The following is a 24198-nucleotide window of genomic DNA, read 5'->3' on the forward strand; positions in this document are numbered from 1 at the left end:
ACTTCCCCCAAAGCACAGTATCACACATGAGAAATAAGCTCTCTTCTCTCTCATTCTTCCTCCTCCTTTTGTTCCTCCTCTTCCTCTTCTTCTCCTTCCCTAATTCCCTCCTCTCTCCCTCACTTCCTCCCTCCCTCCTGCCTCCTCTTCCTCCCTCTGTCCCTCCCTCCCTCTGTTTCACGAGTTCAAATACGGTTCCCAGAATCATGTCATCAGCCTGTGGAGACTCAGCTAAAGAAAGCTCTCTCTAGCAAAACCCCCTTAGTGACTGTTTGAAGAAGCCAGTTCCTGGAAGGGTTCATTATTTTCTGACTGTTAGGTGACTGGCATTTTTATTTCAATACCATGTAGGTATCTCAAACACAAAAGCTTGCTTCATGAAAGCAAAGTCTACAGCAAGATGAAATTCTCAGTCCGTAGTAACCTAGTCACAAAAAATAGCATCCTATCTCCTTACCATATCCTACACACTAGAAACAAGTTCTAGCCTCTTTTAAGCAGTGGGAATTCCCCAAGGGTGTCATTAGGCTGGATCTGTTCTGAGGGCCATCTTAGGGTCTACTTGCTACAGCTCTGCTGCACAGCCTTTAATCGTCTCCTTTGTTTTCAGGGAAACATAGCAGGTGCTTGCAGTCTGCAGAAGATCCTTAAAATGTAACCCTGAATATCTCTGTGGCATCTGGTAGCCTGGAGTGCAAAGTTGGGGGCCAAATGAAATTGTTTTGTTGATATGAAATGTTGTATTCTGTAAGCAATGCAGTGGGGACAGTGGGGAGCTGGAAGTACCTAGCTAAGGGCACCTATCACTGCCCCTCAGGGAGTAACAATGTGATGTGCCAGAGCCAGGACAACCCTGACTTCACATGGAGGTGTCAACTGTGAGCTGGGTCAAAAGACGTTTTTTGGTGTCATGCTAATGAAATTGGTATATATTTCAGCTGGCGTTGTTAATGCAGAGGAAGACAGAGAGCTGCCTGGTCTGAAGAAAGCTTATCGCCAGGCAGAAGTCTCCACCATCCAAAAAGATAGCATGCCTATTGGGAGGTTGGATGAATCCAGAAAGCTCCTTAGAAAGAGCAAGAGTGTGATTCTGACTGGTGTGGATAAGGCAGTGTGTGATGGAACTGAAATACAATCTTCCTGGCACTTCTTCTAACTTCGAGTAGATTTTCTAATTTTAAATAAGTAGTTTGGAGTCATGATGAGCTAGCAAGTGAGTCTGTCAGCCATGTGGCAACCAGTTACTAGCATGAACCCATGCAAGCTAGAATTCACTCCTGCTGAAGCTAGCACACGTCAGCTACACGATGTGCCAAGCATGACCCTATGTGGCCCAAGAGCATTCTCTCCTTGACTTCTCACAGCCGTGCTGAATTGGGGCCTGTGTCATTACCATTTCTAATGTAGCACAGCTGATATCTGAACTCAGATTCTTCCAGCCTGATCCAAAGAATAAAATAAAATAACAGCCCAGAAAGACCTCTTGTATGATTCTCCTTAATTACATACTATGCAGATGTAGCCACACAGACATGGAGAAAAAAGCTTCCCAACGCTTATAGAGAGGGTAGACAGCAGAGCTTGAAAGAGAACTAAGACAGAGAGTTTCTTTAACTATTGCCTTGTGCCATGAGCTTTGCTCCCAAAAACAAATCATAGGGTTCTCACTTTATTAGAACAGTCTAAGATGTGCATTGGATGCCCAGAACCTAGAGTGGTCAGACCATGTCAGAGAATGCATGAGATACTGATTAAAAACAGAATCCTTTGTGAAAAATCAGAAGGTTCCCCTTACACACAGACACTACTGTTTGGAAAGCAAGAAATAAAATGTAAGCTCTTGAGAGACAAGTACGGCCTACTCTCAACTCCTGGTGCATAATAAATGATCATCCAATAGTTTGTTGAGGAAAGGAGGGACATCATGATAGAGGAGATGACTGATCTGAGCTTCAATAAAGAATACTACATAGGGATGGCGACATAAATCTGGACATTTTTCACCTCTTTAGCTCAGAGTCATGGCAAGTCTTCCTTCACCTCCATGTCTGAGAAGTGGCCTGTGTCCTCCTGTGTGCTGCCTGGAGGAGGTCTGGTACTGAGTGGACCTAGACAGGACGCACTGGGCCTTATACTGATCACTGGGGCCATACAGTTTAGAATGGTTCTGTGCCTCTACCCGACTCCTCCAGCTCCACCTTGGCTGAAGGATAATAGAGGATGAGAAAAGAGTAGTGAGGGAGACACATGGACGAGACAGTGGGCATGAGCATCGCCTTGACACTGACCAGCATTGCTCTCAATCACAGCCTAGTACTGTAGACAGAAAGACCCTGGGGGACCTCCATGGGGAACTCTGTCAAAATCTCTCCTTCTGAGCCTGAAGACCAGAGGGGAGGGAGAGGATGTGATCACAGAGTGGAAGGTGGGAGGGAAGAGAGAAAGTGGCGGAAGAGACATTGGGATGAGAGGGATAGTGAGAGGGAAGGGGAGGGGCAGTCAGGGCTATGGAAAGGGAGCCCAAATTGACAAAGGGCAAAGGAGGGAAGGAGAAGAGGGCTCAGTGAGGCACCCAGAGTGCACAAGACAGAAAGGAAAGTGGAGGGCAGGACTGTTGTTGCCCAGATCCATCTGGCCTCTGTCATACAGACTGACTGCTGAAATCGAGTTCTTTTAAAGACATTTTGAAATTTTCAAGAAGATGAAAAAAAAAGTCTCCTCTCCTCAGGGTTAGAAGGGCTTCCTAGATGATTTCCATTTCATAAATTACTGGACTTTCTCCAGTTTTCGAAAGTAGACCCCAATAACATTGGTGAGGAAGGATGTGCATAAACAGTTTGTGGTGATTGGCTGCCCCCTGCTGGCAGAGACCAGGTTCTGCATGCTATGGGCTGTTAAGAACTAGATTGAGACTGAGTGGTGTGAGTTAAAGCTGGATACCCTACCTCCTCTCCCTGACTGTCCAAGATATCATACTCTCTCACAAACTCTGAACGTAGATTTTTATTGACAAAATGTGGAATTTCGCTTGGACCTCAAGTGCATCAGATCCACATGAAGCATATCTTCTCGGGCCCAAGGCCACCCCAGAGCTTTCTAACGTCGGTTTTCAGTGTTTCCCTAGCAACAAGATCATCAGTGTGGTCCTCTTACTCTTCCCCATCACCCTGCAGGAGGATTCTCTTTCAGGAGCCTCTTGTCAACTCCTCAGCCCTCTGGTATTGCCAGCCAGGACATCAACCCCTGACCACTGCCCCTGTTGAACTGACTCTGTCCACAGATGTAGAATCAGATGCCTCCACTGTCCATAGTTGGTATGCACAAGGATGCCCGGTGAATGCCCAAATGGAAGATAAAACCAAACTATTCGTACTATATTTTTCTATATATACTGCTTGCCAATGATAATGGTTCATTTACAAAGTAAGCACAGTAGAAGATTAATGGCAATAACCAACATAAAGTAGAACACTTACAGTAATAAATTGTAATGAAATAATTTAGTATCCATCCATGGCTGATTTCTGGAGTTGGCATTTAGTAATTTCAGACTAGGCTAACAATGAATGACTAAAACCACAAAAAGTAACCACAGATAAAGGGACGCTGTTATATGTAGATATCGTGTGTGTGTGTGTACACATGTGTGTATTACTAAGGATTGAAACCAGAAGTTGATATATGCTAGATGAGTATTCTACCAATCCAATAACCTGTATGTGTGTGTACATGTGTGCCTGTACCTGTGTGTGTGTGCATTTATGTGCTCATGTTTGTGTGAAAAAAGTGTGTGTCTGTGTTCTGTATCTTTGATGCCAGCAACAAGGAATTACTGAAGTCACTTTGATGCCTTCTTTAAGCGACTGTGGGTTACTTAGAGCGCTGAGCCCTGAGGCCGTCACTGGGTACAGACAGGAGCTGGTACATTCTCTGCTGCCCAGGAGTGGAGTTTGACAGTCCAAGCAACCCAGACCACATGGTCATCCAACTTTGAAAGTTAGATGCACTTGGCAGATTCCTATCCCACACTGAATTTTCTATCACTCTGTCTCACAAATTGCCGCTATCTTGGTGGATCGTAATGACACCATTTCTCTCTGTAGCTCACAGTTTCTGAGCATCAGTGGTCTAATTCGGCCCTGTGCTGAGGCTTCACAGAGCATCAGTTGGGGATTCTGGATGATTGATGACCAATTCTTGGTGCTGTAGGGCAAGTCCTACTTTCATGTTATCAGGAACTGGGAGCAGAGGTCAGATCCCATGAGCCACGGCAGCACTTTGCCACTTGTAACCCTCACAGACCCTTTACAACGCCAGCAAAGGGTGGTCTAGCTTTAGTCTGAGTAGATGGGGCCCATGCAGTGTGACACAGTCACAGGCATGACAATAACAAAGCAAGCAAAGAAGGAATGAGTCTTGGGGTCTGCTTGTGCTCAAACGAGGCAATCATTCGAGGGACGGAGTCACTGGGAATACCCACGTGTGTCTTGTGGAGTCATCCCCAGGTTTGTGTGCACACCCGATGAGAGACAGAGGAGGAAGGCTACAGCCTGAGGAAAGGCTTCTACTTCTGTCGCATGAATTCAGCTCTGGACCACCAAGTTCATCTCTGTGCACCAACCCAGCCTCAGAATACACTTCCTTGTTCAGTCCCAACTAAAGGCAAATCTCACAGAGCTGGGTTGGTGTTTTGTGCTGTAGGGCCAAGCATTTAACGTTTTACACCATGCTGGTCTTGAATATCCTGCAGAGGGAGAATGGCCATATTGGCCTTAAGCATCACTTTAAGGACGACGAACTGGCAAGAGTGTAATAGCAGGAGGCAGACGCTGACCAAATGTAGTGAGGGGTGATGGTGTTGACATCCTCAATATCACTACCACCACCACCCCCATTATCCCCTGAGAAGAGGATTTGGGGCACAAAGTGGATAGATTTTTGGAGTTGGTCGTTTCGAATAAAAGGCTTAACACACTCAAGGGGCTGGTGATTGTGGTTAAATGTCTAGGCAAGGTTGGAGATGGAGATATAGCTTGGCAGATCATCAAGTATATTGATCAGAAAGTATGTTCCAAGACACCAAAAATCAAAAGCCAAGTAGCTGATTCCCTCAAGTAGATGATTAAGTAACAATGTGCACCTTGCTTAACCTCTTTCAGCCTTATCCACCTCCAGGGGTGATTTGGGAAATAAACGCAGTAACCTGTAAAGCGTGTGGCACTGCCCCGTGTACTCGCTGGCATTTTTTGCCATGACCTGCTGGACCAGCCGGGACTAAAGCTCTTTTCTTCTTTCTTCCTTCCCTCTAGGTTCCTGATTGTCCTGGGGTGCTTGATTCTGGCCGTGCTCACCACCTTCAAGGAGTACGAGACTGTGTCTGGAGACTGGCTTTTGCTGCTGGTAAACTCTGGGCCATTGGCATTGTCCTTGGGGATGGAAGCTTAAGTCACTTTCAGCTGTAGGGAATCAGCCTCTGGAAACTAGTATCCTACTATCTCTATCCAAGTTTAGGTCCAAGAAAAAGCAATGGTTCCCTTGCCTGGCCAGGTGTAAAGTAGGCGTAGCCTTCCTCATGATGATTCGCCGTTCTTGACAGAGACAAGGGGTGGACATACAAGTCCAAGCCAAAACCATCATGTATCAAATGATAAGATATAGCTTTATGGCCCTCCAAAAGTTCACCTAAAGTCATACTCCATCCTGAACCCTGAGCCCTCTTTAATTTCTCAAAATGTAAACACTAAGGATAATACTAAGAAACTCTCGAGGTGATGACTGACCCCAAAGCTAAGGTGAGCAACATTGGCCGGCTGGTCATGCCAGTATCTGAGCATCCTGGAGGAGATTAGCAGATTGTGTTTGACCTTACCCCTTCGGGATTTTTAATAAATTCAAGAGACTTTCAAAATAATTGGTTGGGATGGAATCTTCGGAAAAGAAACAGACACGGGTTAGCTCGGCATGGATAGTAAAAAAGGCCGAGAAGAAGACTGGATGGAGGTGGCCCACCTGTCCTTCTCCCTTCTCTGGCCCCAACACATTCACCACCAGAGCAGCAGCAGCAGAAACCCAGGTCCTCTGATCCCAGAAGTCCTGACACTGGGTACTGGGTAACCCCAGTTCCTCTGATCCCAGTAGTCCTGACACTGGGTACTGGGTAACCCCACTCCATATGCTCTTTTGTGCAGGAAACATTTGCTATTTTCATCTTTGGAGCCGAGTTTGCTTTGAGGATCTGGGCCGCAGGATGTTGCTGTCGATACAAAGGCTGGCGCGGACGACTGAAGTTTGCCAGGAAGCCCCTGTGCATGTTGGGTAAGCCTTGACAATGGAGTCTGGTGGTGGCCTCAGTCCTTTCCTGCACTGTTTCTTTAAGGAAGTTGTATGAATGCAGATGGTGTTGGTACTCCATCTCCTGGGACTGTTCCTTGAGATGTGATAAGAGTAGTGAATCTCAGTGGTTGGGGACTGGGGTTACTAGCGTTTGGGTTGTAAGGAAGCCACAGAGCCCCAGGTAGTTTGTGTTCCCAGTACCTAGACTAGTAACACACTCAGTCACTTTCTATAGCTCTAATCACCAGTGTCTTCCAGGCCATCAGGGATAGGAAGTACCACAGCATTGATAATTGAGAGTGTCCTTCTCTCCAACCACATTTTACCTGTCTTATAGAGATAGACCCCAAAGTTCACAAAACTGAGTCCTTCCAGTCTCATAATTGGTGAGCCGCAGATTCCACCAGTCTTAGTGGCCATTCTATCACTGTGATGAAACACTATGACCAAGGCAACTTGCTAAAGAAAGCATTTAGCTAGGGCTGGCTTATTGTTTCCGAAGGTTGGTCCATAACCACTGTGGTCTGGAGCACTGTGTTGTGCGTGGTGCTGGAGCAGTAGCTAAGAGCTTACATCCTGATATGTAGGTAGCTGTCAGAGAGAGAGAGAGAGAGAGAGAGAGAGAGAGAGAGAGAGAGAGCGAGCGCGCAATTGGGCCTCGCTTGTGTGGGCTTTGGAAACCTCAAAGCCCCCTTCCCCCAGTAGCACACCCCCTCCAACAAGGCCACAGCTTCTCTGACCACACTTCCTAACCCTTCCCAAACAGTTCCTCTAACTGGGGCCAAGCAATCAAATATATGACCATGTGAGGGTCCATTCTCATTCAAACCACCATACCACCCCAATATAACAGTTCTGGAAGAATCCGGTTCCCCTTCACTAATCACTCAATAAATCACAGCCAAGTTCCCATCTCATGTCCTGCTTACTCAAAAAAAAAAAAAAAAAAAAAAAACCCACCTGAAATCTGGCTTTTCTTCTTTATCCCAAGCAACCCCCAATTCCCTCTCCTCCACAACTCATCTGATGTCAAGTGCCAGGTGCCACACAAGGGACTTTGAGAAACTGTACCTCTGAGTCTAGAACCAGAGCTGAAGTCTAATGGGGGTCTTTGCTTAACTCCTGGGATGTCATTTGTGCTCGGAGTTTCTGTTTCTCATCACTCACAGCAAAATCCATGACTGGTGATTGGTGTCAAATTCAACACAACCGCTTAGGTCAGTCCCTGCTTGACACGTGTTCAGCCGCCCCTCCACAGCGAGTGCGTGGGATGGTGTCTTTCCTACGCGTGGCCTCCTCCCTGTTTTCTACCACGGTCTGTCTTCTTTCCCAGACATCTTCGTGCTGATTGCCTCTGTGCCAGTGGTTGCCGTGGGAAACCAGGGCAATGTCCTGGCCACCTCCCTGCGAAGCCTGCGCTTCCTGCAGATCCTGCGCATGCTGCGGATGGACAGGAGGGGCGGCACCTGGAAGCTCCTAGGCTCAGCTATCTGCGCCCACAGCAAAGTAAGTGTGCCGGAGAAGCTACGATATGACGCAGGCTTCTCTCCTACCTGTACTTTTCTATGTCACCTCTTCCTATAGTGTCCCTGAGGGTAGTCATGCACCCAACACTGACCATAGTAATGATAACAACAAGGAGAAAAAGGAGGAAGTGGGAGGAGAAGTTTATGTGGGTGTGGTCCAGAGAAGATGTAAACCACAGGCAGACCTGGGCTTCGGTCTCAACTCCACGATATGCAAATAACTGGCGAAATCAATCACCCCTCGCTGGCCTTCCGTTTCCTAGTTTCTGAAGTGGGGATGACCACCAAGGATTCAACAGCTCAGAGGTAATGCCTGTACCTCCCTGTGGTTTAAAGGGTAGAGAGAGCTCACACAAGGTAACATGGACAGCAGGGGAAGGTTTGGGAGTTGCACAGACTAATTTTGATCTGAATGCCATGTCACTTTGGGGTCTTTTAAAATTCGTTCTTTGCACTCTGGGCCAAGTTCTGTGCTTGACTCCTCTGACACTCAGAAATACAGAGATGGAAGCCCGTGTGGCTAGGGTTAGACTTTTCAAGTTGATCCTATAGTTAGGACAGGCCAAACGATACTTCCAGGACACATATGCCGCAGGGTCTCTACCAACCCTAATGGATAATGCTGGTTCCTGCTTCTAGCATCAGATATGCTAACTAGGTCTCGTGTGTCAGGAAACTGAGCCCTGAGTCACCAAGCCAGGAAAGGAAGGCCTCACAGATCCTACAGAGAGCATTTTTAAAAAGCGGGAAAGGATTTGCTCCCTTGCTTCCCAACACTGACTGGACACGGGTCTCTTGATCCCAAGACTAAGTGCTAAAATCCTTGGCATGTGGGGGAACAGGCTCCGCCACAGAGCTGTAGGCAAAAATTAGATAAAGTCAGGGTTCCCTTGAAGAGCCCACGTTAACTGCCAATGTCAACCAGTAGACCACGTCTTAACCCAGCACAGCTGGTGGATCTGCGTGCTGCACGTGATCAAGCAGCTGTTTCTAAAGAATCCACCAATGAGTCTTCCAGCTTGCAGGAGGGCAAAGGTTCCTTGCTGTAGCCTGCAAAGCAAGAGGCAGGTGTTTAGCCAGCCCCTGGGGAAGGAACACGCAACTCTCTTTCCGCTCTCCTATCTGCTTCAGGGCAGACATTCAGAGGAGAACCTCCTGCGTTGCGTGTGTGAACTTACACGAGTTCAGTGTGCATAGGATGCCGTGGGAAAGCCAAGGCTGTGAGCCGAGAAACCTAACAGCGTTAGCAAAGCAGACGGATTGAAAACCACTGAAGCTGTGAGGGGCACCACTGAACTCTCCCTGTTACCCTGACACCGATCTTACACAACACCTGAGAGAAACAGAGAGGGAGGAAAGATGCGTTTTGACACCATTGTGGGAAAGGTCTGGCAGAGCCCCTGAGGCTGTGGCAGCGGGGCTGTGTGATGAAGGCTGCTCACATCACAGCAGGAAGTAGAGGTTAAGACCCCGGCATCTGGAACCAAGGAAGACTTTCAAAGCCCCAACCTAAGTGACCTATTTCTACCAGCTAAGTCCCGCCTCCTAAAGTTTCCATAGCTTCCCAAATTAGCACAACCAGCCAGGAGGGAGGTGTCCCATGGAGGGTAGTTCCCATTCAGATCATAGCACTCTCTCTGATGCAGTAAAACTGTCCTGGAAAATACTGTAATGTAGGTTACAGGTAAGTGTAGCTGAGTAGGAGCTCTTCATTGGGCCTTTGGGACAAGGGTAGTGTGGTCACCAGGGACTATATGAGCCAAGGTGATAAGAGAGGCAACCCTGTCAGTGAGACTCTATGACCTAGGCAGCAGGCTGGCCGTGGACCGCCATGGGAAGGACAGCTCTGCCAACAACAGCTCTCTGAGATGCTTCAGGAGGAACACAAACTGCTTACCCACAGATGTTACTTCTCCTCACCCACTCTACCATGCTAGCCTTGATGGGAGAGCATCGAGGCACTTAAAGCATCAAAGACCCCTAGGAATCATTTCCATCCATCCAGGGCTTTTGAAACTCCAGTGGTTGGCTTGTCTTTGTCCTCTCTATTCTCCTTGCATTAGTGTTTCCTATTAATCACTTGTCTTGTTTACAGCTTACTGTGTAACAGCACCCATGAAATCACAGATCTCATATGTCTCTTATGTGTTACTTTTCATATATTCTAATACATAAGATCACTCAATATATTAAGTGTTTTTTTTTTTTTCTGAATTCCACCATTGGTATCCAGGATAACTCCAGGCCCCTTTGGTCTAGTTTTTTTTTTTTTTTTAATTTTGAAAATTAGGATATTATCCATAGATAATAGAGTATAGTTCTCCCTTGGATCATACAGTGGCATCATACTTGGCAGGAGTATGTCCCTGTCTGTGGCTTTGTCTTCTGGACCACATTAGCTGCCCTTGGCCACTAATCTATACATGGAGGTAAGCTTTTGCCCTGCGCATTGCAATACATAAAGACAGCCGACCAACTCTGAGCTTGTCTGTGGAAATAACCAGTTTCTTCTGGTTACTTACCTTCCCATAAAGCCTTCTGAGTTGTGACATCAGGTCACCTACCACAGAATCTTCCTCTTCTCCCAGGGCCTGCAGCAGTCTAGTCGCTGATGGAAATGTTTGTAATCTTGGTCCTGTTTTCCACTGCTGAGAGATGAGGCTCAGAAAAGAAAGCTGGTACACACGCAGTCCAGTTCCAGACTGCCTAGCTCAGGCTACCCCCTGAGGGCTTCCTACTGATTCCCTCTGTTGCTCACTGTTCCAGGAACTCATCACTGCCTGGTACATCGGCTTCCTGACACTCATCCTGTCTTCGTTTCTTGTCTACCTGGTGGAGAAGGATGTGCCAGAGGTGGACGCACAAGGAGAGGAAATGAAAGAGGAGTTTGAGACCTATGCAGATGCCCTGTGGTGGGGCCTGGTGAGTCACTTTCATTGAAAGGCAGCCCCGGGGAGGTTACCTGGAAACTTGACTGCTAGATGCATGGCGAGGTGAAAGGCGGAGTAGGGGCAAACTCAGTCAGCTTCCTTTGGCATCCGAAGGTGGACCGCTTTCACTTCCAAATCTACAGAGAGGAGGCAGGAAACTTCTACTGATGATGAAGGTACCTAGAGCAGTTTTCTGTAGAGCTTGAAGAAACTAGAGCTCAGAAGAGTTTATTTGCATGATTTCCTGGGACCTGGCCTCGTTAGTCATGGGCAGTCATCAGCCAAGCCGTGGGACACAAATGACTACAGTATTATGTACATGCATTACACACAGACCTGAAGACACATATAGAAGTGAACTGTGTCTTGATTCATACATAATCACACACTGAAATCTACTACTCATAATCACACACTGAAATGGACAGAGAGCCATGTACACATGATGACATACACAAATACACTCACAAACACAACTCATAACATGGCCGTGATTAAACCCATACATTCACAAATACGGTCATTCCTCGGTGTAACAGGAAATTGATTTCAATTTCTTCCACTTCTCTGAAAATGTCAAAATATATAGATGCTCGTCCCTCCCAGAAAACATTGTTAACATTTCCATACCAGCCACACACATCTTCCTATGTGTTTGAATCGTCTGTAAATTACTTTTCGTGCCTAACGCCATGTAAATACTGTGTAAATGGTTGATGGGCTGTAGTTCTTATTTGCGTTATTTTTATTATGCTATCATTTGTTTTTTATGCAGATATTTTGAAGCATAGTTGGTTAAATCGAAAGATGTAGAACCCAAGGTGATAGAGAAGCAACTGTATACACACAGACACACACACACACACACACACATACACACACACACGAGATAGAGACAGGGAGAAGAGATAGAGCACAGAGGCTGATGCAGAGCTCTATGCACTGTCACTGATGTCCCCAACCTGGGACCTCCCAGTTTGAACCTCTTCTCCTTTTCAGATCACACTGGCCACCATCGGCTACGGAGACAAGACGCCTAAAACCTGGGAAGGACGCCTGATTGCCGCCACCTTTTCCTTAATCGGCGTCTCCTTTTTTGCCCTTCCAGCAGTAAGTTCCCTTAGTGTGCGACAGGAAGTTCCCCTTACTGCCTCGACCCAGCTCAAATCCCCGGCCTCAGATTTCGCCCTTTTGTATCCTTGGCTCCACATCCTATCATTTCATCAGCTGTTACCTCAGGCATGGCATGTCTCACCCCTCCCCCATGGTGGCTTGTGTTGCTGCCTTGCTCTTGGAGTGGTGCCTTCAAATGCCCCCTTGTTTTCTAAGGTCAGGAACCAGTAGTGCTATCTCCAGTCTGAGTCAGTATCCCTGCTAGTCTGACTCCATGTGTGTTTGCAGATTTCCATCTCTGTCTGTTCTCGAAGACTGATATCTTTGGGACCAAGGTCTTCTGTCTTCATCTGTTGATAGCCGAAACCTTACACAAAGCACATCTGAATATACTTACTTTGGCCTGACACTTGCTGCCTTAAATTTTTGAATATTTTCATTTCTCTCAAGAGAGATCCCCCTGAAATGGTGTAATGAGGGTGAAAATAGAAGGCTCTCGTTGGAATCAGCGTGTGCCCAAATCATGCCAAATGTTTCCTGGGCATCATCTCATTTAGTCTTCATTCCAATAGTATGAGTTAAAAACTGAGGCTCAATGAAAGGTTAATAGACATTCCTGGGGAGCTGGAGAGATGGCTCAGTGGCTAAGAGCACTGCCTGCTCTTCCAGAGATCCTGAGTTCAATTCCCAGCAACCATATGGTGGCTCCCAACCATCCGTAATAAGATCTGGTGCCCTCTTGAGAAAGAGACCTGCTCTTTATCAACTTAGACCATGAAATCCAATATGGACAAATTCAACAGAACCGCCATATACGGGCTGCCCATGCATGCTTCAGCATTGCCAGGGCATAAATTTCCTTTCAAACTTCAAACGTTCCTGGGATGGGGAGTCAGAAACCCCAGTCCAGGCCAGTTCTAAAGCCTGCCTAGTTGTTATGCAGCTTGAAGACAGCATTCTCAAACCACAACCCCTCTGCTGCTCCTCCACCCCCACTCCTTTCCTGGAGAATTTCTTTCTCCTATATTAGCCAACTTACACGTGTTTTCCTCTGCTAGTCATCTTTTTCTATGATCTTCTTGAGCTTGTTTTCTCATCTCTGAAACTGTCCCAGGATGGGCTGGGTACTGTGTCATCTCTATTTCTCTTTCATATTAAATGCATGTGTCTATCTACTTAGTCCACATGGGTATCTGACCTAGAAATCAAAGCAGATTCAATTCTTGGAAACTCTGCCTATAGTACATGCCCCCCAGGGACAATTCAAACAGCTAAAATATTTTAAAATTCAATTATCATATCATATTCTGTGTCGCATCCCTTCCGGAGCAATTCCTATTTATCATCTAGGTTTTTCCTGAGATCATTGTGAAGTATGTATTCTTAACCAACGGGCCTATGAAAGACAGAGAACAGCTGGACTCTGTCTATCAGATTGAAAGCCAGACATTTTTGGCTTTAGGCTGGTTTCACTTAACCAGACTCTCTACTCCAGGAAATGAAAAGAGGCTTTCTCCCTTTACTCCTCCATCTAGTATTGCACTAAATGGAGGTGCAAAACCCCTTGTGTTGTTACGAAATCCCTGGTGAAAAGCAATGTAAGGGAAGTTGTTTTGGGTTTTTTGTTTGTTTGTTTGTTTGTTTGTTTGTTTTGCTTACAGTTTCAGGGGATACTTTGAAACTTTACTGTGGCAAGGAAGATGTGGTGGCAGAAAAGGGAAGGAACTGGTCACATCACATGAGCAGTTAGAAAGCAGACTGAACAAGCCATGTGGCCAGGCTACAAAACATCTGGACCTCACCTCTATTGACTTAATTCCTCCAGTAAGGCTCTTCTAGGTTCCACAACCTTCCTAAAGGGCCACCAGCTAAGGACCAAGTTTTCAAATACATGAGTTTGTGGGTGAACATTTTAGTTCAAATGACAGCACAGAGTGTCATTGAACCCTACATTCTCTGCTCCCCCAGAAATGAGACTGGGATACTGAGAGAACCTGGTGCAGCTGACACTGGTTTGATGTCTCCTTGCAGGGCATCCTTGGCTCAGGACTGGCGCTCAAGGTACAGGAACAGCACCGTCAGAAGCACTTTGAGAAGAGAAGGAAGCCAGCTGCCGAACTCATCCAGGTCTGTGTGCCTGGTAGTGAACTAGGATGGTTCCAGGGATGTGTGTGTGTGAGAGAGGGGGGGGGAGAGACAGAGACAGAGAGACAGAGAGCAAGACAGAGACAGAGAAAGAAAAAGAAAGTCCAAAACCATATAACTGGAAAGAACCAGTTTGTATTTACTCCTTTGTGATTGGCTACAGTCATCATCACTACACAGTCTATGCGTGTTGGCAGTGAAAGCCTTACCATTTCCACCCAAATTCTAAGACACTCAAGTACTCTAAGCACTCAAGGGTGAAACCACTTGTTCACACCCCCACCCCCCGATAATCTTGGAGTGAAGAATTTGGCTTAGACCTGTGACTTTCCTTAGCCTTCTTCTTCCCATCCTAGAATTGATCCAGTGACCCACAGAAAATAGTTAGCTAACAATCCAGTACTCCGTGAGCTACAAGGAGTACTGTGATCCACTTCTGTCTGTCAGAGCCAATGAGGTCATGGAAGGACGGGGAGGGGGGGTGGACCAAAAGCATATAGGCTATTGAGTATGTCACAGGTTGTCCCAACTCCTCAACAATCATTGCACAGGAGATGTTGGATACTTGGTTCCATCCACCACCATTACTCCTCCAACCATAGATTGGAGGAAGAATAATAGAGGAATAAAACAGGAATAATTACTCCCTATTAGACATCAAGGGAAGTCTGCATCTTGATTGCATGGGCTGTTGGGAGTAGGGGGCCTAATAAATAGGAAATTAGTGTATCCCCCATGTCTTCCTGAGTGCTGAGAGCATTGCCACTCACCCAGAGCTTGTATCCATTGCATTAGGTACTTCTGTGGGTCTATGGAACTGACGCAGCAGGTAGCATTCAACATGGTCTGCTCTCTAAGCCAATCTCAGGATTCAAAGTCTGCTTATTCCTTTATGCCCTTAAACCCCAGGCTATCAGGGCATCCAGGAGGTTAGTCTATGAGAGCCACCTCCCAAGCTCTCTGAAACTCAGAAATAGTACAAAGACTTTATTTTCTTATATATTTGACTGATCATTCTCAAGGAGCTCTCTGGGAAGAATAGTCAGCATTCCTTTCAGGGATTTTTCTACCCTCTTCTCTCTATTCCAATTCGTCTCTCCGTGTCCCAGCTCACCACAGCACCAACTGTAGTTCTAAGATGGTCAAGTTTTTGTTTTTACAAAGAAACCCTCAGAGCCTCTGCTTCTCTGAATCCTTACTAGATGGACATTCAAACTCTTAGGAGTCAAGAGCTTAAAAGTTGTTTAGATGGCATAGGTTGCTGTGTGAATGTTTCGTGTGGTACCCACATCATTCTGTTTCCTTTTCTCTCCTCCTCAGGCTGCCTGGAGATATTATGCTACCAACCCCAATAGGATTGATCTAGTGGCAACCTGGAGATTTTATGAATCAGTTGTCTCTTTCCCATTTTTCAGGCAAGTAGTCATTTGTCTGAGTACTCAGAGTATGTCTGACCTCCTCTACCACAGTCTGTTCTTGGTATCATGGTCTCATGGTTTGCTAGAGAGTATCTTCCAAGGCAATGCAGAATGGTCCCTAATATGAACCACATATTAATATCATTGGAAATCTCGAAACAAACAAACAAAACAACAAAACCTTGACATCCAGACATACTTGACCTAATTAAGTCTGAATCCTCAGAAGTAAAACCAGACATCTCTAGTTTTCAAAACCTTCTAGATGCCCCAGTGAACAGCTGGAGGTAAACAGCATGGCACTAGGAAATAGCTGTATGAACAGAGTCAGGGGACAGAGGAAATTGAAGCCAGCACAATCAGCTATCCAACAGTGTGATGATCCCTTCACTGGCCATAGCATACACTCACAGACCACTGCAACAGAGGGAATAAGGGCAAAGGTGACCTAAGATCCTTTGGAAACCTATTAATGGTATTTCATGGTCTCACAGTTGGAAAATTGAACTAAAGGCCCATGGAGGTGAATAGCCTCTTCCCACAGCTAGCGTAAGGAGAAGAGGAAGGAGCTTAACATGCAGTGACATCCACTGCATTCCAAATATCCAAGTCTGTGTTTCATTTCATCCTAACAGGTCCTCTGAGATGAGTCAGTGTTCACAAATGTAGGGAATGCATTAGAGTTGGAGGCATTGTTTTGAACACAGAGAGCCAACATACACCTTCAGCAATGATAAAAAAAAAAATGTGGCAAACCCATCTTGACCAGGAACCATGGTTTGATTCTATCATAAGGGTTCATTGTGAACAGAGTTGCAGGATGAATGGTTGATGATATCAGGTTCTACTTACCAGTCAACGACCTAGGACTCGGAGTTATTGGACATTTTGGTAGCCTTTCCTTGCTGCCTGGATTCTAAAGCAGGCTCTTCCTTTTCAGTGTTTTGATGCCATGGTCTGAGTCTAGAGTTCTGGATATAGACAGATGCTAGACTTTTAGAATCCCTGACTTAGGAGAGAAGGTAGAGGCACAGTTAGCTTATCCATGGATAGGGTCCGCTCTGAGATATGTTTACTGAAGGATGCTCCATAAACAAGTACCTGCCATTTCAGTGAACAACCCAACAGTAGGTAAGTGCCTCTCCCAACACCTATGTAACTCTCTCATACACTCTCACATGCTCAGTATAAGATCTATGACTGGTTTATGAATACGGCCTCTATTGATCCATCCACTCTCACCACCATATTGTACTAAGGATTTAAGGAAGTTTAGCCAACAAGATGGCTCAGTGACTAAAGGCATTTATTACTAAGCCTGATGACCTGAGTGTAATACCCAGGTAGAAGGAAAGAACTGACTTCCACATACATGTGCATGTGTACACACACACACACACACACACACACACACACACACACACTAATTTGTCAATCTATCTATTTTAAAAGATTTAAGGGAATAGAAGGGATCTGGGTTTATGTGCTCCATTACTTTATTTAAAACCTTTATAATCAGTAAATATTAATAGCATAAAAATGTGAAACCTGACCATGACCTTCGAGAACTCCAAGTCCAGCCCTACAAAACCTTTCCTGCCTCACATTCTTTGGGCGTTCACTTCTCAGGAAGGTCTGATAGCATGAGCCAAGGCAAAAAGCGCTGAGAAGGGAGGAGAAAGAGAGGGTATAAGAAAGATAAAGGGGACCGATGACTTGTGGGAGAGGTAAGAAGCAATAGATGAATAATTAAAGGAGTAAGGCTGAGTTACTCACTGTATCTTCTGACTTAATTAAACTTACTTACTCGGATGTTGCTAATTGTGTTTCTAAAACTCTACTGCTGCTATTATTGATTAGGAGCAGGGACATCATAAATCAGAGCCTTCCTAAAGTGGGCCAGGATCCCCCTTTAAAATAACAGAATGACCTTGGACTCAAATCCAAGAACATGTGTACCCAGACCAAATGTAGAGCCACGATGAATTTCATTAGCTGTGCATCCCAAGGCCTTGGCAATGGGCCTATTCTTTTTGGTTGATTTATTATAAATACAACATTGTCCTGGCTGTCAGACACTTGAAGGCTACATTGTGCTGCAGACAGCTGCTGCGATATGGGAATGGCTTTTAAACTAAGAGGGAACATTTCTTTCTCGCTTTGTTTTTCAAGGACAAAGTACAAAGTCACTAGAGAAACTCACTTAGCAACCACTCTGAAATGAGGCAGTCCTTTGGGAAAAGGATGTCCCTGAAAGCCAACCCACATCATATGCTAATGACAGAGAAAAAAGCAGGTACACTAATGTGTCCTCACCTACCTCCCAAAAGATTTTTCCCTTTTATTTACTCCTTCTTTAATAATAATTTTATTGAGATATATTTCACTACCTAAAAGAGGACAAGACAGTATAGTGATTCCGATTATAGTCTCAAAGTTGGGCATCATTAAACACACTAACTCCGGAGCAATTTTGTCATGTCAGAAAGAAATCATGTCTTTGTGGTTTCTCATGGGCCTCTCTTTCTCCATCCCTGTGGCCATTTTTGTAAGTGAAGAGACAAAACACCCTGCTAATTCTTAATATGATTCAGCAAGTACATGCTGGAAGAAAGATTGGAGCCAAGTTCTTCTGCCCAAAGTTCTTGTTCTTCCATTGTGTGTCTGGGAAGAAATGGCTATTTTAGAGAAAAGTATGTGATGCTCTGACACATCCTCACCTGCATCCCACAGGTTGGGTCAAGGCTTATTTGTCTAAACAATGCCTGTTTCTGAAGGGGTTGGTGTTGTAACAGTGAAACTAAGTAAGGTGCATGACAGCATCTGTCTTGATACCTGATTTATGGCAGGTTATGATTCAATCAATGATGATTAAGTCTGCCCTGGTGATGTCTATGAATCCAAGTCGAGCAAAAGGGAAAGAAAGACACTGATCTCTGAAATTATAGTCTTAGGAAACCACTGTGAGTAATACCATAGCGAGAACACCCTGTCTGAATTGAGGCCCAACCCAGTGAATTTGTTGGATGAGCAAGACTGCTCCAAGTAGAAAAAATGGGTAGGGGATTTTAGGCAAAACTGAGCAAAGACTCAGAGTGGGGAATATGTCGCCAGCATGTTCAGCTGGCCCTGTCACTATAGGGCTTTCTCTAGAGATGCTCTGCCTGGGTTGGGATCTGAACTCTACTACTTCATGTCTGAGAACACAGGCAATTTATTAAACTTCTTTGTCCCTCAACCTTCTCAACAGAAAAATAATATAATGGTATTTACCTCTTAGAGTTATTATAAGGATTAATTGACAAATCTATAAATAACACTTAAAATAGTATCTGGTAAGAGAAGAGTCATGAAACCATTTTCTGTCCAGTCACCATGCACAGTGGTAATGCTATTGACCACGAATGGCAGGGAGGGGTGGGAGAGCAGCAACTACTTTTGACAGTCTTGATTTCCTGATCCATCTCTACCACAAATGAAGTCTTATGAGCCAAGCAGTGAATCCTGGGGTTGAGTAGGCACTCACCCGTTTTCTCAATGAATGAGCAACTAAGACAAACTGAGGAGCACAGGACCAAAGGGTGGTGGCAGGAGCATGGGGCACATGGCAAAACTCGCCTCATACTTTGGTTCCCTTCCACACCCACCATCTTGTTCCAGAATATTTCTTGATTCCATTGGTCCTGTTCTACCTTCTGAGTGATGCTGAGGCAGACTGTGGGGGCAAGAGGCAACCATTTCATGTCATTTACATTTTTTTCTTTTTCTCCCCTTCTATAGGAAAGAACAGCTGGAAGCAGCAGCCAGGTACATTTCTGATTATGAAGCCCTTCCTTTCACCATTGTTTGGGGGAAAGGGTTCTGTTCCGCATGGGGGAAAACTGCTAGATAACAATGTTGGTCATAGCTAGTCTTTGATGCTCACTCTGTTGCTGAACACAGATTCCTCTGCCATTTTCATGCCGTATTTAGTTAAGAACAACTTAATATAAGTAATAGCAACAGCTGCATAGTGAATGTCTGTCTCCTCGAGCTAGGCTCTGAGCAGGTTATCACACTTGATCCTTATAATTATCACGTGAGATAAGCCCTATTATTCTCCTTTGGAGATAAGTAGACAGGGACTCAGAAAGGTTCAACTATCCCTTGTATGAATCTATCATACAATTTGGCAGGAAAATCAAATTAAGTCAGATCTAAATCTGAAAATCTTTGCCACTGGTGCTGGAGAGATGACTCAGTGGTCAAGGGTACTGATTACTCTTTCAAAGACCCGGATTCAGTTCCCAACACCCAAATGTCAGCTAGCAACTCTCTGTGACTCCAACATCTGACACCCTCCCATAGACATACATGAAGGCAAAACTTTCATGCACATATTTTAAAAAGTTTGCCATTGTACTTTTCTCCATTTGCTTCTTGGGCTCACATCACAGATGACACTTCAAAAAACAAACACAGACTGGAATTCATGATCCCCATAACCATGAGGGCTTCTAGTAAGTCATGTGTACTACAGTGGCCACAGAGGTAAGAAGAGGTTCAGGGTTATGTAGGACTACTTTCATCAACTTCTTACCCCTCTGTAGAAAATGCCCAACATCTGGACCCTGTTCTAGGTTATAAAGCAAGGTGATTTACTTTGACAAAATAGTGTGAAATGTTAAGAGATGCCAACACACTACTCAGAGCAGTACTTGGTTTAAGCATATGGGGTGTTTTCTGTAGCTTTCCATGTAGCATTTTTGAACTGCAGTTAACTGTAGGTGACTGGTTAGAAGTACTATACATTATTCCAAATATGGATTGGATTTTCTGGTTCTGATTAAATTGGGGACCAAATAGGTGCATGTGAGTCTTTTCTAAGGGTGTTTCTCTGGGTATAGAGAAGAGGTTCTTTGAAAGACAGCTACCAACATGTTTGTGCCTTTGCAAGAACTCTCCTCTCTGTCAAAGGGTGCAAAGGAAAATCTATCCCTAAGTTTTTTTAGGTTTGGACTTAGGTGTATGATGGCTCTCCCTCCTCAGAGAAGATTATAGTTGGTGATTAAAGCCTTTCAATCCTCTTTATCCACTATTTGAACAGTCATCAGGTAGGGCTGGTAGACTGGTGAGGGAGATATTGGGAATAAGTATAAAAACACAGCCTGGAATAGGAGACAAGGATCTTGAGGAAGCGTGACTTCAGTTCCTTCATCCAAGAAGGAAGGATACAAGGTGACAATGAAATGCTCAAACATAAGAAACATAAGCCAATGCTTTAAATGAAAGTTTACTCCTGTTTACTGATCAGCTTGTCTACTGGTTTTCCACTCTTACTTTATGGTTACCTCCATATAGTCAGAGTGATGTCTGAAGTTCATTCTATTGCCTCCTCCTCAAACCAACAGCCCACAGGTTGGTTTGACAACTTGAGGAAAGAGCTATGTTTCCTGTTTCTTTCCAGGTCCAGATATAGTCTTGAGGATAAGAAAGGGAAACATTTAGTCAGCTTATTGGTGGAGACTCACATTCTTGCCTGCTTACAAAGTGATTGTTTATTTAGGGCTTTCCTGATTGTTTTGACTCAGGTGGACTTGCTTGTAGAACATAAGCCCAGCTGAGTTCATATAGTTGACTGAATGGTTGCCTCTGATAATATTATGCTTCTTTCTTGGTGTGTACAATTCTGTGATTAACCCAAATGTAAAGAGACAACTCACGTGATAGGCTCACAGATAGCTGAACTCTTGGTATGCCATGCTGCACAACTCTTAAAAAATTGGAAGCAGGTGGTTCCTCCCATCTCTTCCCATCTGGTTTGAATACATCCATTGTGATGCCCTTGGGTGGGATTCAGAACTTTCATAATAAAGCATATAAGTATGCATATATAGATTATACTATGCACACGCACATCAGTATTGAAGCTAAATCTATGCCTGAAATATAAACGTACCCCATAAATATTTGATGAGTGGATAAATAGTAATCTATTTTATCTCCATGTCACTTTCAAGGAGTTGATATGAAGAGCTCACATATCTAGCAATGTCATCAACACAGAAATAGCCAGAGTAGGGCTTTCATCCTCCTTCCACCCAGTTAGGAAGGAGTCTCCCTAAAGCATAGGTCGTTAATGCCCTCCCTCGGTGTTCATGGATACGAAGTGAGCTCAGTTAACCCAGCAGACACATGATCTGGTATCAGCGCAGTCTCCATGGTCCAAGAACTCCTCTCGTATGACTTCATGCGACTCTCTTGTCAGTTTCTCTTGGGATTCTGCCTTAGATCCCTTGCCAAAAGTGACCTTCTTTGACTCTTGACTCTCACTCTGTCAGTATCTTTTCCTTTGATTCTGTTTCAGTGTCCTTCACAGTACAGGATTACCAAATATGCTTGTTTCTTAACTACTTTTTCTCACAGACTGGATACTTCTGAGTCACCTAAACATAACCTGAAAATCTGGTCAACTTTATGTACACACACAGTGAAAGATAGAGTATTTCCCCCTCCCATTAATGGTAAATGCATAGCAAGTAGAAAAAAACAGTCATTCTCTATGATAGTCATAAAGTACATCCATTAATTTCAAAGTCTGAGTATTAATATTGCACAAGGAACATCAATATTAAGCCTTACTAAATGTAGATGAATAAGAGGGTAGATATAAGACGGATGAACTAATGAACCAATAGGTAAATCGAAGGATAGAGGTCAGTGAATGAAAGCATGGATAGTGGGTGAATGAATGAATGGACAAAGTCTATATTCTGCAAGTATCATAAAGTCAATTTACACTACTTTAACCTAGAAAAGAAATGTAGTAGCTGACATATCCATTGAGGGAGGGTCAGAGGCCTCTGGGAACTAGGATCAGAACTGTCTGTATTTCTCTTTCATCTTTTATCTCTGATCATTCCAGGATGAGTTCACTCTCGTAGCTGACTTTCCATGTATTGATTAATCTGTATATGCTAGTAAACCCAAAATAAGATATGTTTTTGTTTTTCCTTTTTAGACTTAATACTCATGAGCCAGAAAAACTCAGGGAACCCTACATATTGACCCAATTTGTCATATATTCATGCCTTGAACATTTTTTTCCCATAGAGAATAGAGAGGACTGCTGGCCAATCCCTGTTGTATGTTTTTACACGTTAGAGTGAAATAAACGACTACGGATCACAAACTCCATTACATCCACTTGGGTGAAGTGAGAGAAGAGAGAAAATAAATTCTTGGATGTAATAAGATGTTTCCCCTCCCATTAATGGTAGTCATAAAGTCCATCCATTAATTTCAAAGTCTTAGTAATAAAATTGCACCAAGGAACATCAATATTAAGCCTTACTAAAATTCATTTATTCTACAGTGTGTTGGGAGAGACTAGTATTTTATGTTCTGGCCACCACTTTAACCATCGTTTGTAAAGTCTTCAGCATATAGGCATCAAGCATCCTGCTGGTAATTAGGGTATCTTTGTGATAGAAACTAGGAGTTCTAAACGCTCAGAAAAGATAACTATGTTGATAACTGCTTGCTTGAACCCCATTGTTCAATTTGTATTTTCAAACAATTTATTCTGAATAACATCCTTCAGAACGTGTATTTGTCTTTGAAGAACAAAAACATCATCCAAGACACCTTTCTTTTCTCTTGCCTGGTGATTATGTCTTTCTCATTTAGCAGAAGATTATTCTTTGTATCAAGGATTTAAAGTAATGGCTGTAACTTTGAAAGAATGAGTATTGTCTGCCAGGTAGGGTTCTGTGTACATCAAACCTCACAGCCACCCTATGATCTAAATAAAATACTGTTTTTAATCCTTATTTTATACATAATAACTGAGATTCAAAGAGATAAGAACTTTGTATGGTGTCTGTAAATAGAAAGACACAAGAAGGGCTTGGACCCAGCTGGTTTACGTCCACAGGTCCTGGTCTCAAGCACAGTGCTAACTAATCCTTGCAGTTGCTTTCTTGGTCACTGCAGGTGTCCCTTCGCTTGTTGTTTTCCTTTACCCTGTCTTGCTAGGCTCACAGAGCTGAAGCCCTTGCCAGAAGAGGAGGCTATAGAGGCCCGAAAAGGCACAGAGCCAGAACCCGCTGTGCAAAAGAAGAGCATGCAGCCCGGTGCTGTCATTCATTCTTTATGTCTCCCCCTGACATCACCACATGAAATTCAACTCACAGTTATGCGTGCTGTTGGCAAGAAAGTCCGTCCAGACCTTAGAATCAGTGATTGGGAAAGGGGAGAAGAATTTTGATAGCAGTTAACCAATCCCCTAATTTCGCTGATGAGAAAATTGCTACCCAGTGCAAAACAAAGGGTTTGAGTATGACCCCATACAATTAGTATTTTGTCCTGCTGTCCAATATCAGAGGTGCTGAAGTGAGATTTGGGCCAAAGTGGTGTATCCTGAGTGATCCCTGGCATGTTGTAAAGGCTTTGCCTCCATTTTCCCTGAGAAACAATTGGGGCACCATGGCTATTTATAACACACCTTTTACACAGGATAATGATTAGATTGGGACATAGATGTTGGAGAGGGATCAATAAATCGGTTTTATTGAAGTGCTGATTCTGGGCCTGACATTTCATAGTACTCCCTACCGAGTCTGGCTTTGAGAGCAGCATTGGGACAAAGTAGACACTGTCCCAGCCATCACAGTAGGGATGTGGGTATCATGGCCTTGCTGACATCATGATTCAAGGAAAGCTGGAGGAAGATCACATAAGGACAGTGATCAT

At 44.4% G+C, this 24198-nt stretch overlaps 1 protein-coding gene across 1 annotated transcript in view; it reads left to right on the top strand.

The window, feature by feature from the left end:
• Positions 1-24198, top strand: part of Kcnq3 (potassium voltage-gated channel subfamily Q member 3) — a 255998-nt gene that overhangs the window by 213144 nt on the left and 18656 nt on the right. The window contains exons 2-9 of the mRNA XM_050145093.1: positions 5310-5400; positions 6189-6315; positions 7667-7839; positions 10626-10781; positions 11789-11899; positions 13934-14029; positions 15368-15462; positions 19246-19272. Coding sequence (XP_050001050.1) covers positions 5310-5400; positions 6189-6315; positions 7667-7839; positions 10626-10781; positions 11789-11899; positions 13934-14029; positions 15368-15462; positions 19246-19272 — 876 coding nt within the window. The remainder of the gene's footprint in view (positions 1-5309; positions 5401-6188; positions 6316-7666; positions 7840-10625; positions 10782-11788; positions 11900-13933; positions 14030-15367; positions 15463-19245; positions 19273-24198) is intronic.

This window comes from Alexandromys fortis, unplaced genomic scaffold (assembly GCF_014885135.2).
Source record: "Alexandromys fortis isolate MF-2015 unplaced genomic scaffold, M_Fortis_MF-2015_v1.1 scaffold_2_1_26212458, whole genome shotgun sequence".
Lineage (NCBI taxonomy): Eukaryota > Metazoa > Chordata > Mammalia > Rodentia > Cricetidae > Alexandromys > Alexandromys fortis.